This window comes from Elgaria multicarinata, chromosome 9, assembly GCF_023053635.1.
Source record: "Elgaria multicarinata webbii isolate HBS135686 ecotype San Diego chromosome 9, rElgMul1.1.pri, whole genome shotgun sequence".
NCBI classification, from domain to species: Eukaryota; Metazoa; Chordata; class Lepidosauria; order Squamata; family Anguidae; genus Elgaria; species Elgaria multicarinata.
The window spans coordinates 89915790-89930124 of NC_086179.1; the positions used below are offsets into that span (position 1 = coordinate 89915790).

At 41.0% G+C, this 14335-nt stretch overlaps 1 protein-coding gene across 1 annotated transcript in view; it reads left to right on the top strand.

The window, feature by feature from the left end:
• The window catches only part of SEMA3A (semaphorin 3A), a 253399-nt gene that overhangs the window by 68102 nt on the left and 170962 nt on the right, over nucleotides 1-14335 (top strand). Inside the window, exon 2 of the mRNA XM_063134309.1 lies at nucleotides 8180-8337. Coding sequence (XP_062990379.1) covers nucleotides 8180-8337 — 158 coding nt within the window. The remainder of the gene's footprint in view (nucleotides 1-8179; nucleotides 8338-14335) is intronic.

Sequence of the window (14335 nt, forward strand, 5' to 3'; positions counted from 1 at the left end):
TTTCATATGTTCTGGGACATTTTAATTGCCGTGTGTTTGTTAGCTTGCTAATGCGGAAGCAATACGAGATGGGTTTGATACTTCTATAGGTTTTTTGTGTACCTGTATGTGATGGTGGTAGTCATGTTTCTTTATGTATCTGCCCTCATTGTGCTTGAAGATGGGATGGGTTTTAATTATATATCAAATGAGCGATGTAGATGAGGGGAGTAGAAGCCTCACTTCCCATTTCCCCCTACAGTCTGTTGCTCAAGGCCAGGGGTACAAAGCCATTTTGACCACAGGTTGCCACATTGGGCAGGCACCGCACCTGCCAGGGACCACACCTGCATGCTCACTCACATGCATATTGATTTACACACATTCATTCATTCATACCCACACATTCAAACACAAACCACCAGTTTTCCAGCATTGGCAGGGGAGGAGGCTGGGTTTCTTGGAGAGCCACCAGGCAAAGCTTGTGGGGGGCACCTGCGGCCCACAGAATACACTTTTTGCACCTTTGTGCTAGGCCTTTTCTCCCAGCCAGGCTCCGATTCTGGAAGTGAGCTAAGATAAAATAAAAGTGCCCAAAGCAATAGAGCACAGGTGATAAGGAGGAGGAGAGTTCAGCTCTCCTAACCAGTGTACCAGTTTGATGTTAAAACTACACCCTATGTTCTCCTTAATGCATGAACAGAGCTGGCATGTGAATAAACAAACATGGCTGCTACTGTCACATCTAATTATGCTCCCAGTGTGGAATATTGGTTAGACCCCAATAAGGTAGTCATCCTCCAGACCTTTACTCTTGCATGGTACACAGTCATAGTTAAGAGGAGAGCGCAGCACAAGCCAAAATACGCTGGTCAATGAGCTTGACTTGTTTAAATAGATTCTCAGGGATGTATTGCTTTTCCTCTGAAACACTGATTGTATTCAAACCAATTGGACCTTGCTCTGACTTGATAATATTTCCTTCTAAGTACCTCATGTATGTATGCCTGAAACACTTGAGCTGTTCACATCAATGAGGTCAAATTCTGCTTCCTCGCTCTCCACTAGTTGTTGTTGTTTAAAAAATGTACACACATTTTGTTTCTGAATTATTTATTGCATACAGGTTGGCTTGAGAAATAGCCGGGGTTGAGGGGAGGGACTGTAAAGGGAATCTTGAGTCAGCCTGTGGCAAATTCCATGTTGAAAGCCGTCCCTGGCGTCATAAAAGCCATGAAGCAAGTATTTTGGGAAAAGAATAAGGCTGTTGAAAATGCAGATTTTCCTTTTCAGGTTATCCCTGCCCTCACACAGTGTCATATACATCTCTCCACATGCAAAGAGAGTTGCCGTTTCTCTTCTTTCACAGGGGACCATCCTGTATTTTAAGGCATCCTCTATTTCAAAGGACATCTAGTCCAATTTGGGTATAAAGATAAAGAGCCATAAAAATGGAGAGCAACGGCCTTGAGGTTGCTCGTTAAGAGTTAGCACCTGAACAGCAGACTGAACAGACTGGTCACCTGGTTGCATGGTACAATGTCCTGTATTGCTATTTAATTTATAGAAATTATTTCTAAATTTGCATCTATACATAGCTCTAGTATATACAAATTTTGTGCTAATTGGTCTCCTCCTCCTCCTCCTCCTCCTCCTCCTCCTCCTCCTCCTCCTCCTTCTTCTTCTTCATGATTTAAACAGGCTACACAGAAATCAGCCTTCAGGGCTCCCTGGACCTATTATTATTATTATTATTATTATTATTATTATTATTATTATTATTATTATTTATTTATATAGCACCATCAATGTACATGGTGCTGTACAGAGTAAAACAGTAAATAGCAAGACTCTGCCGCATAGGCTTACAATCTAATAGTTGAAATGGGTCTAAAAATGGCTTTGTCTATAAATGTCTGGATTTATATTGATCATCTTTCTAATCTGCCAGGGCTGACAATAATAATAATAATAATAATAATAATAATAATAATAATAATAATGTATATTTATTTATTTGTTACCCGCCTCTCCCTCTGGATCGAGGTGGGGTACAACACAAATAAAAACACCATAAAATACATACAACTAATTCAAACATTTAAAACTAATACATTTTTAAAAGCAGCACATTATTTAAAAAAAGGCATCTTAAAATTCAACTAGGTAGGAAGGAAGGGGTGGGGGAGGGATGTGTATACTGCCTTGAGCTCCTTAGTGGGGAAAATGGGATATAAAAATGATAAATAAATAAGTTGAAAAAGATTTGGCAACACTCTTTCTGACTGACACTAGATGCAAATTTTAGATATCTTCTCCCAAGAGTCCAGATTTCATCTTTTGTAAAAGAATTTCTGCTTGGGTTTTTGTTTATTGCTTACTCTTCCTCCACAGACTGGACTCAGCCAGGCTAGGGTGACCATATGAAAAGGAGGACAGGGCTCCTGTATCTTTAACAGTTGTACTGAAAAGGGAATTTCTGCAGGTGTCATTTGTATATATGGGGAACCTGGTGAAATTTCCTCTTCATCACACCCGTTAAAGCTGCAAGTGCCCTGCCCTCTTTTAAATCTGGTCACTCTAGTATAGCTCCTGCACTTTTAACTGTTGTAATGAAGAGGGAATTTCACCAGGTTCTCCATATATACAAATGACACCTGCAGAAATTCCCCTTACTATTCAACTGTTAAAGATACAGGAGCCCTGTCCTCCTTTTCATATGGTCACCCTAAGCCAGGCAGAAAAGCATTCTGGTAGACCTAATACTTACTTTTCTACTTTCTACTTGACCTGTTTCAATAAAACTTGTCCGTATACAGTTTTGCACTATCCTCCCAACGTCCATTAAGCATGCTGCATTGGACTGCTCCTGTTTTCTTTATCCTCATGAATCCAAACAAGTCACTATTAGGCAGGCACGTTTGTTCCGTGTGGCTTTAGTTTCAGAAGCGAAAGGTTGAGATATCTCTGTGTGTGGACTGATGCAGATGTGTGCCTTTTTCTTTTCTTTTTCTTCTTCTTTTCAGTAATTGCTTGATTGGCAGCTGTGATGATAAAGTAGGATGAAAGCAAGGATTGCTTGAACAGCTGCAACAGGCCTGTCCCCATTGTATTTATTAGTTGACTGATGAGATGATTATCCCAAATGAACTATACATCTTCAGAGTATTCTACACAGAAGAGAGAGGGAAGGAGCGTAAACCCTAACTCAGTTGCCAGCTCTCAGATTGTCCTGAACTTAGAAAGCCTTCGCTTTCTCAGGATCTCTGATGGGTGTGTGTGGTGGGTGGAACTAAAATGTTAGGACAAGTGCCTAAAATCAGTAGGGCCTACTTAACTGCAGAGGTTTTGCCATTCTGCCAGCACATGTATATCATGTTGCAGTGTGAGGCCCCAGGTACAGCAGGACTCATCAAATGACAGGCCATGAATTGTCTTGTGCACCCATCAGGCTCCTCCATTGATTTCCCCCCTTAATTCCCTGACTTTGTTCCTTGCATCTCAAAGTGTGAGGTAGCCAGATGTCCTGCTTTACAGAGCACAGTCCTCTATTTGAAGGGCTGTACAGTCCAAGATAAAGACCAATAAGAAGGGAGATGAGGGGCCTTGAAGTTGCCCTAGTAAGCATGGTTAATAGTAAGGAATGCTGGGATCTGTAGTCTAAAATATCTGGAGGAATCATAGAATCATAGAATAGCAGAGTCGGAAGGGGCCTACAAGGCCATCGAGTCCAACCCCCTGCTCAATGCAGGAATCCACCCTAAAGCATCCCTGACAGATGGTTGTCCAGCTGCCTCTTGAAGGCCTCTAGTGTGGGAGAGGCCACAACCTCCCTAGGCAACTGATTCCATTGTCGTACTGCTCTAACAGTCAGGAAGTTTTTCCTGATGTCCAGCTGGAATCTGGCTTCCTTTATCTTGAGCCTATTATTCCGTGTCCTGCACTCTGGGAGGATCGAGAAGAAATCCAGGCCCTCCTCTGTGTGACAAACTTTTAAGTATTTGATCATGTCTCCCCTCAATCTTCTCTCCTCCAGGCTAAACATGCCCAGTTCTTTCAGTCTCTCTTCATAGGGCTTTGTTTCCAGACCCCTGATCATCCTGGCTGCCCTCCTCTGAACACACTCCAGCTTGTCTGCATCCTTCTTGAATTGTGGAGCCCAGAACTGGACACTGAGTTGGGGAAGGCTGACCTAGTAGATGGAGGGAGTGTTCCTTCAAAGGAGTAAATAATTATTTTGGTCACCTTACAAACTTACTTACAACTTCATTAGCCAATTCAACTGGCTATTACAGAGTAAATGACAACAGTGCACAGCGGCCGGAGAAGAGGTGGTTTGTTTTTTGTTTTTTTGGCAATTTGTAACTTTTAGAGGCAGGAGCCTCAGGCAATGATCATTGCTGTGAGGATGGCGGTGTTACAAGTACCAAAAAAATGTTTTCATCTGTGACATGTCGGAATGTATGAAAGAGAAGAGTGGTGGAGGAGGAAAGATATTTTACACCTCTTCATCGCCTGCAGAGCCTGCCTTTTTTGGGTTAAGCAAATGATCAGAGTAGTGTAGTCTAATTTACACCAAAATTTACATCTCCAAGCAAAAATATTGGCAGATAATAAGGAAGCAGCCAGCAGATCTACTCTCAGCAAAACAAAAGTCTGGGAATTGAAGAAGGGAATATTTAAATGAGGAAGTATCCAAAGCAATTTAGGAAAATCCCGTCATGATTGCACAATAGTATTTCTTGAGTGATCTTTAATGTTGGAAGACACATGACAATGAGAAGATAGTACCGGAGGCAAAGCAATGAAGGATGGAAAGTTGGTGCAACAGCCACCAGCCCACTCATTTGGGCACTAAGCAAGTTTTAACATACACATCTAATATATACTACTGCTATTCTGGATGAGCAACAGTAATATGTTTGGACCAAATCCAATTCTTATTTATAACAGGATAGTTGCATTAATTGTGTGGGTAAGTAGTGGGTGATTTGTGTTCAGCAACTCCGCAAGTAGGATTACACTGGATTTGTTTCAGTTGGTGAGTACCAAGGACGTGGACAAACTGCTTGGAAGAGTGAGGAGGAGGACTTGTCCTCTTGATCCCTGTCCTTCTTGGCTGGTCGTCCAGGGAGGAGATGCAGTTAGATTACAACTACAACATATTATTAATGCATCTCTCAGGGAGGGGAGTTTTCCATCATGTTTAAAAGAAGTGGTGGTACAGCCACTTCTAAAAAAAGTCCTGCCTGGGCTTCCTGGACCTTAATAACTACAGACCAGTATCAAATCTTCTATTTTGGGGCAAGGTAATTGAGAGGGCAGTTTCCTTCCAACTCCAGGCAGTTTTGGATGATACAGATTTTCTAGACACATTTCAAACCAGCTTCAGGGCAGGATACAGAGCTGAGACAGCTATGGTCGCCTTAGTGGATGATCTACATTTGAGTCTTGATAGGGAGAGTGTGTCTCTGCTCATACTTCTGGACCTCTCAGTGGCTTTCGATACCATCAACCGTGGTATCCTTCTAGAATGCCTGGGAGGTTTGGGAATTGGGGGCACCATGCTTCAGTGGTTCTGGTCCTATCTCTCAGGGAGGTTCCAGATGGTGATTCTTGGGGATAGCTGCTCCTCAAAGGAGTAGCTGTTGTGTAGTGTACCACAAGGCACCATCCTATCCCCAATGCTGTTTAACATCTACATGAAACCCCTGGGAGAGATCATCCGGAGGCATGGGGCAGAGTGCCTCCGACAACAGCATCAGCTAAGGATAGTGTGTCATAGTAGATCATTTTGCTCTAGAGAAAATTGAAATTATACTCCTATTTGAATTGCCCTGAAGAAGGACTTCAAATAGTCCAAAACGCATTGGCATGAACAATAAATATTTTCTAAGATTATTATTATTATTATTATTATTATTATTATTATTATTATTATTATTATTATTATTATTATTTATATAGCACCAACAATGTACAAGATATATCTTTGGTTCCACCCCTTGCCTTTGGCCCTTTCCCCCTTACTCAGAGGTAACCCCTATTAAACTTAATGGGACTTATTCCCAAGTCAGGGGGCAGAATATTACAGTCATAGTTACTTAATGAGTCACAACAATTTTTAATTGATAGGGTTAAAGAGTTAGGAGTACATTTGTTCCTTTTGGAAGCTATTTTGATTCTTGTGTATTACCATAATATGGAGAGAGAGAGAGAGAGAGAGAGAGAGAGAGAGAGAGAATAAGACTGCCTTTCTTTCTATCAATGTGTGGTGATATTTTTATGTTATAGCAATAGTTAAATAAAGGGGCATCTATGTTGAAGAATATGCACATTTGTAATATGCACATTTGTTTTAAGTTTGCAAACCAGGCAGTTGTCTAAAAGGCAGGTTAATCAACCAACAATTCTTTAATTGATGGACTTTTCTTGTGTGATATATTTTGAAAAATATGTTGATCACTGTGTAGAAAGAGAAGTTTAACAGGAGAGGAAAGCGTGCATGCTGAAAGTATGTAGCAAGGAGGGGAAATGGTCTTTAAACCATTATTCAAGAAACAGCCCTTGTCTAATTGCAGCAAGTGCTGGAGTACAGTTACGGTCACTGTAAGAAAAATAATTGGGGAAAGCATGGAGAGCCCAAGTGAATGATGATGCAAACAGGTGGCTGTTGTTTGTTCAAGTCATGTTCTCAGCATGTCTCCACCCTTAAAACAAGGTCCTTGCATTTAAAAGATCAGTATTAATTCCACTGACTAGTTGAAGGCATTTATCATTTTGGCCCCTTTCCTGGTTTGGTTCTTTTCTAAATCTGGTGAGTCTTTAAAGGCTGTCTTTGTCCAAAAAATATGTCCTTTCCTTAGCATTGGAGCTGTCTCTTGGTGCTGCTTGTACCCTCTCAGTACTCAAACTCGGGATAATATAATAAACATGCTGCAACTAATTAATTTGAGGAGGCAAAAGATTGAATTTACATCGATTAAATCAATGTCACTGCCATGCTCTTCAGCTGCCCTTCATGGATGTTATAGCAGCCATTGATTGGACGGTGATATTCCAAAGAAAGAGAAGTGAAATCTGAGAGATAATCAACTCACCATTGTGGTATAGTGGACAAAGTGGTGGACTCAGGCCTGGCGTCCGGGTTCAGCACCATCAGGCAGTTGTCAACAGCCTGAGCTCTCAGGAGGACCAACCACCTACCCCGCCATTACCCAGTCAGGTTTGTCGCTTGTCTCAGCACGGAATCCCTGTGGGTGGTAGCTGCCATTTTAACTCCCCCACAATGCCTATTACATCAAGACCCCAGAGGATATGCCAAGATTAGTTAACATTTTTTCCTAAGGCTGTATTCATACTATGAAATGACAAAGCAGCAAATCAAAGTATTGGATCTGGTTATTTTTCTAATCCTGAACAGGTTTTTGTTGTTGCTGCTGCTGCGTTCCATTGCTTTTTGCAAGTGCTGCTTTTACAACTTTGATAGAATACGCCAACTAACTAAGTTTAATGCATCTTTTCTTTAGAAGCACCATGGTGAGCACATAAGGGTATGAAGAGCTCATGGTCTGTAGTAGCCCCAGATATAGTGAGCAGAATTTCACATCTTCCTTGCCACTCTGTATTTTAGATTGGGTGGAGATGTATGGTAAAATTAACTTCACCGAGATGACAGATACTACAGATAACCATCTATGGAGCCCTTTTTGCTTGCCTTCAATATTTTCTTTACTGTGAAAAAGCGGTAAAAATAGTCCCATGAAGATATTAAATTGTTATGATTGGGTTGGATCCAGACAAAGGGGATTGCTAGATGGGGCGATATACCGGGGATCACCCCGTGATCATCCCTGTGCATCCACATGATGCACAGAAGATCCCGGGAGCAGGGAGGGATGATCCCTCACTTTCACCAGAATATCACCCTACCCTTTAATCCCGACTTCTCCCGCAGTCCTGGGATGATCCCGAGATTGTGGGATGTGTGGCTGGCTAGCCTGGTTCCTTTCCGGCTCCTTGTGAGTAACCGCAAGGAGCCAGGAACCGGGTGTATAATATTACATTCTGAGGAAGCCTGCCTAAATAAATAATCAAAAAGGCATTGCACATGGTTAGTATCATTATCAATTGTTTTTGCCAAGAACCAAAGTCTTCGTTCATCAAATTAACTTGAAGTTTCTTGTCTTTTACCCTACAGAAATGTATGACTCCAACAATATTGTCACTTTCCATGGACTGGCCAATAGTTCCAGTTACCACACGTTCCTTTTGGATGAGGAGCGGAGCAGACTCTATGTTGGAGCAAAGGATCACATATTTTCTTTCAACCTAGTCAACATCAAGGAATATCAAAAGGTACTTTAACCACTTTCCAAATTCCTTTTAATCCAGCTATATAGGGTGAATGGCCAAATGTTTAGAGCACTTGACTCTGGTAATGGCCTAGTTCAGACTGCAGGTCCGCTCACATAATGTAACACTCCTCTCAAAAAGTATTCCTACATTTGTTAGGGATATGATAGGAGGAAATCTAAACTAGAATACAGTTCTTCCTTCCATCTGGTATTTTGTATGGATATATATACAAAAATATATATCCATACAAAATATATATTGTATTCTAGTTTAGGATTTTATCACAGCATTCAACTTGTGACTCCTGACTTTCAGACACAGATTTACCATTGCAGTCAGAACTAGGCCTACATATCTGAAATAGGTGGATTTTATGGCAGGGGTTAATTTGTGCTGGAGTGTAGCCCTAGCCTCTGTTTTCAGTGTCAGGGCTTAACCCTGTACCATATGGAGTTGGACACAGCAGAAATTATTCATTCTTTAGTCCCATTGAAATATACTAACTCATTGCATTATTTTCAACCGGATTAAGCATTGGGGTAGTATCCAACAATGTCATTCCGCAAACTGAAATAGTGCTAGCGGAGCTCCACTGAATGTTTCTGTTGCACAAGTGGTTGCTCATTATGCTTGTGCAACTGGGTTGTGCAACAGGTTGCACAAATTGGTTGCACAAACTGCACTTGTAACTTTAATTGGATTCTTCACTTGTGCATAATTCAGAACCTAGTTTCCACTAGCGCCACATCATTTGCATCAACGGAATGACACAACTGGTACTGCCAGTTGGCTGTGACTTATTTCCTCTGGATCCAAAGCATAAAGTAGCCATAAGTAGATTCAGAATGTATTTCCTTCAACAATATATGACTACACACAGTCCTCACACAACAGAGATTAGAAAAAGGTGCTGCTTTCAGACCTACTGGAACCCCAATATATGTTCTTCAGGAATTAAAAGTTATGGTTTGGGGCATGTTGGTTCTTGTGTTGGATGTCCAACTCCAGTTTACTTCACAACTGATGACATGATCTACTTGGAGGTTGAGATTGTAATGGTTTCACTATCCATTGTGCCCAATATTGGCCATAGAAGCTGGTATGCCTTATTCATAATAATTTAGGATGAGTTTTATTTATAGTCATCACTGGAAAAGGAAGGAAAGGAACCTCTCGTGCAAGCACTGACTCTTGGAGGGATGCCAGCTTTCGCTGACATTTTCTTGGCAGGCCTTATAGTGGGGTGGTTTGCCATTGCCTTTCCCGGCCATTATTACCTTTCCCCCAGCTAACTGGGTACTCATTTTACCTACTTCGGGAGGATGGAAGGCTGAGTCAACCCAAGCTGGCTGCCTGAGAACCAACTTCCGCTAGGATCGAACTCAGGCCGTGGGGAGAGTTTCAGCTGCAGAAACTGCTGCTTTACCGTCACTGAGCTTTGCCAAAAACAAAATTTGGAGGTGCTTCCTTATGTGAAATATACATAGTTCAACAGGTTCCACTTGTCTAGCATGTGTTACCATTTTAGGCTACAATCGTATTCATCCTTGTATTGGGCAAAAGGCAGGATACAAATTATCATAATCCTTATGGGATAAGTTCCACTGAATTCCATTGGACTACCTTCCCAATGCATAGGATTACACTGCAAAGGATTATACTGAAAACCATATAGGCATTAAAATTTAAGGCTATAGGAGGCAATTGTGCTAATATTTACCTTGTTCTACTTTAAGGTCTTTGGGCAATCCCACTAGTTTTATGTCTGAATTAAGGATGCCTGAAGAATTTGATCTTTGTGAATTCCTATGCGCCTCCCAGACTAATGTGCAAAGCAGAATGCAATTATCCACCAGATTTTTCACTTCTCCATTGTATTTAGTTATTTATTTGTTCATTTATTACATTTATATACCACCCAAAAGCTGAAGCTCTCTGGACGGTTCACAAAAATTAGAACCAGAAATACAGCATAAAATACAATATAAAATATAAAAGCTTCAAAGTACAGTATAAAAGTACAACCAGAGTAAAACCTACCAGCAATGCAGAGATTTAAAATACAATAGCAGATTTAAACCAACAGAGCTAAAAGACTAGAATGCTAAAATGCTATAATGCCTGCGGGTGGGGAAGGTCTTCTCTTAGTGCTGGAAAGCACACAACATAAGCACCAGGTGAGCCTTCTAGGAAGTAATGATTTACGATGTAGTTCTAAGCTCAAAAAACATATTGAAATCTTTTTCAAAATGTGCATTTTAGATGAAACATGTCTACAAATGTGTACATTCATAAGTGCTTATTTTGTGAGAAAATATACTCTAAAATACTTGATTTTTGTAAATCGCTTATCTTTAGAATCGTATACAGCTCTGTTAGGTCTCAGTCTCCCCATTAAGCAGTTAAACAATCTATGTACACCTACCCCAACCTACCTATAAAGAAGTCAGGAAGGTTGATCATAGAATCATAGAATAGTAGAGTTGGAAGGGGCCTATAAGGCCATCAAGTCCAACCCCCTGCTCAGTGCAGGAATCATTAAAGCATCCCTGAGAGATGGCTGTTCAGCTCCCTCATGAAGGCCTCTAGTGTGGGAGAGCCAACTACCTCCCTAGGTAATTGGTTCCATGTTCTTACTACTCTAACAATCAGGAAGTTTTTCCTGATGTCCAGCTGGAATCCGGCTTCCTGTAACTTGAGCCCATTATTCTATGTCCTGTATTCTCAGATGATCGAGAAGAGATCCTGACCCTCCTCTGTGTGACAACCTTTTAAATATTTGAAGAGTGCTATCATGTCTCCCCTCAGTCTTCTCTTCTCCAGGCTAAACATGCCCAGTTATTTCAGTCTCTCCTCATAGGGTTTTGTTTCCAGACCCCTGAGCATCCACGTTGCCTTCCTCTGAACCCCCTCCAGCTTGTCTGATTTCTAATGCCCATGGAAATTGGACCCCTCCACCACTGCCTTCTTCATCTCAAATGAGACCAACTTGCAGTTTTTGTGGTCATCATTTAGAGCAGTGGTTCTCAACCTTCCTAATGCCGCGACCCTTTAATACAGTTCCTTATGTTGTGGTGACCCCCAACCATAAAATTATTTTCGTTCTTCTCTACACGATCCATTGTCATGGGATGGTTTGCTAATGAAAATAATACATAACAATAGCTTTAATAATACAAAAGATGATACATGACATAGTTCAGTCAATACAGTTTCCTAAGACCATCGGAAATATGTGTTTTCCAATGGTCTTAGGCGACCCCTGTGAAAGGATCGTTCGACCCCCAAAGGGGTCCCGACCCACAGGTTGAGAACCGCTGATTTAGAGCCTTCACAATGCAAAAATAATGCCAGCGGCCTTCAGCATGAAGACTGTGAGACAAAATATATGCATGTTCATTTGGAAATACCTCTCACTGAGCATACTGGGGCTTTCTCCCTAGTAAGTGTATTTAGAAATATAGTCTCGCATCAAAATTCTATACATGTCTACTCAGAAATAAGTCCCATTGTTTTCAATCAGGCTTACTCCCAGGTAAGTGTGTATTATAAGACTGCATCTTTAATGTTAGAATCAGGGCAACCGTAACTGCAGTCTGTTTCTTTTGACTTAAAATGTTGTTGTTGTTATTATTATTATTATTATTATTATTATTATTATTATTAGTCTTTTTAAAATTTTCATTTTTAAACCAAACCAGAGTGATCAGTCCAGCAGGTTACATAAAGAGACCGTGAACCCTGATTTTAGTCTTTCTTCTTTGACATCAGGTGCTTCCATGCAATATTAACCTGCTATTAATAAAATATAATAGATGGACCACTAATCGGGGGCTGACAGATTGGAGAAAAAAAGCTCTTTTCTAAGATGGAAGGCATGGCTTTCTTTCAAAGTTGCGGACTTAAATTGGAAGCTGATGCACATTTCAGAAATTCACCTTGGCACATGTGTGTGTGTTTATTTAAAAACATATTCCTCATTTAATGTATTCTGAAGAGCCTTTGGCCTACACTAAAAATGCAGCTTGAGGTTTACTTGGTTTATGTCAAAACTGAAGTGTGTGTGACAGTGAGAAAGAGAGAGGATGTGTTACAAAATCTATAAATGAACCTTATTATAAAAGCATTGCTTCAATACTGTTGAGGATGTTTCTGACTTGGTATTGACCTCTGGCCCATTAACTTCCTTGAATGATAGCAATAAATACTTGGGTCTTTTACTTAGGGTATTCTTTTGTATTCCCCAAGGATCAAGATCAAAGCAAAGTTGGGCATTTTCTATTCTCTTCAGAACAACCATAAAGGAAACTGGTTATTTATTTGAATGCTCTGTGGGGTTCATAATGTAATGCAGAAAACATCTGGAATAATTAAAAAAAGGAGTAGTGCTACAATAGGGTAAAAACCCTATTCTTCTATGTCATGAGAACTAAGCGCTAATTCACACATGGACTCTGAAGCATGTCTATTCACATACAAGCAGTTGTCCCTGATGGTGATTAGACAAATTCACGGAGCAAAGGGCTACGAATGAATCTAGAGAGAATACCAGATGTTGGGAACAACTGCAGGGGGCTGTTACTTTCAGCCCTGATGTGGGCCTCCAGGACACATCTGTATTGCTTCTGTTGGAAAGAGGATTGCAAACTACATGGAGGTTTAGTCTGATTCAGCAGGAATCAATTTCTATCTAGACCAGGTATGGGGAAACTCTGGCCAGTGACCTAGATACAACTCTCATCTCTGGCCCACCAGTTGTTTCTTCAGGTCCCCATCTAATTAAGAGCTCCATTGAATTAAGCATCTTGTTTCCAGTATTTGCCAACCACCAAATGCATCCAGGAAACACAAGTCATACAAAACATCTGTTATTCAATGGTATGCTGCCTCTGATCATAAGAACATAAGAAGTGCCCTGATGCTGGATCAGACCAAGGGTCCATCTAGTCCAGCACTCGGTTCGCACAGTGGCCAACCAGCCGTCGGCCAGGGACCAACAAAGCAGGACATGGTGCAATAGCACCCACCCGCCCATGTTCCCCAGTGACTGGTGCTTACTGTCTCGAATACTGGAGATAGCACACAACCATCTGGGTTAGTAGCCATTGTTAGCCTTTGCCTCCAGGAATTTATCCAACCCCCTTTTAAAGCCATTCAAATTGGTGGCCATCGCTACATCTTGTGGTAGTGAGTTCCAAAATTTGACTATGCGCTGTGTGAAGAAGTCCTTCCTTTTATTTGTCCTGAATTTCCCACCAATCAGCTTTATGGGATGACCCCGAGTTCTAGTATTTTGAGAGAGGGAGAAAAATGTCTCCCTGTCCACATTCTCCACACTGTGCATAATTTTGTACACCTCTTTCATGTCTCCCCTTAGCCTCCTTTTTTCCCAAGCTAAACTATCTCAGTTGATGTAACCTTCCCTCATAGGGGAGATGCTGCAGCCCCTTAATCATTTTAGTTGCCCTTTTCTGCATTTTTCCCAGCTCTATGATATCCTTTTTTAGGTGTGGTGACCAGAACTGTACACAGTATTCTAAGTGTGGTCACACCATAGATTTGTATAAAGGCAGTATGATACTGGCCATTTTATTCTCAATTCCTTTTCTTATACTGCCTAACATGGAATTTTCCTTCTTTACACACTGGATGAACATTTTCATCAAGCTGTCCACCACAATCCCAAGATCTCTTTCTTGTTCAGTCACCGCCAGCTCAGATCCCATTAGGTTATACTTGAAGTTGGGGTTTTTCCCCAACTTGCATCATGAAGGTTCTATTTAGGAACCATGACGAATAGCTGTTGATTTATATCCATAATCCATGAATGTGTCTAATCCCTTTTACACTATCTAAGCCAGTGACCAATGAGGGAATTTTCTCTCCAGCAGTGCCACCACCCATGGGGAAACTGTTTCTTCTCTGGCAAATCCCACCTTTGCAATTTCTTAATTTTAGCAAATGCTTATATTTCAGAGCCCAAGGAACTCTCTGCCAC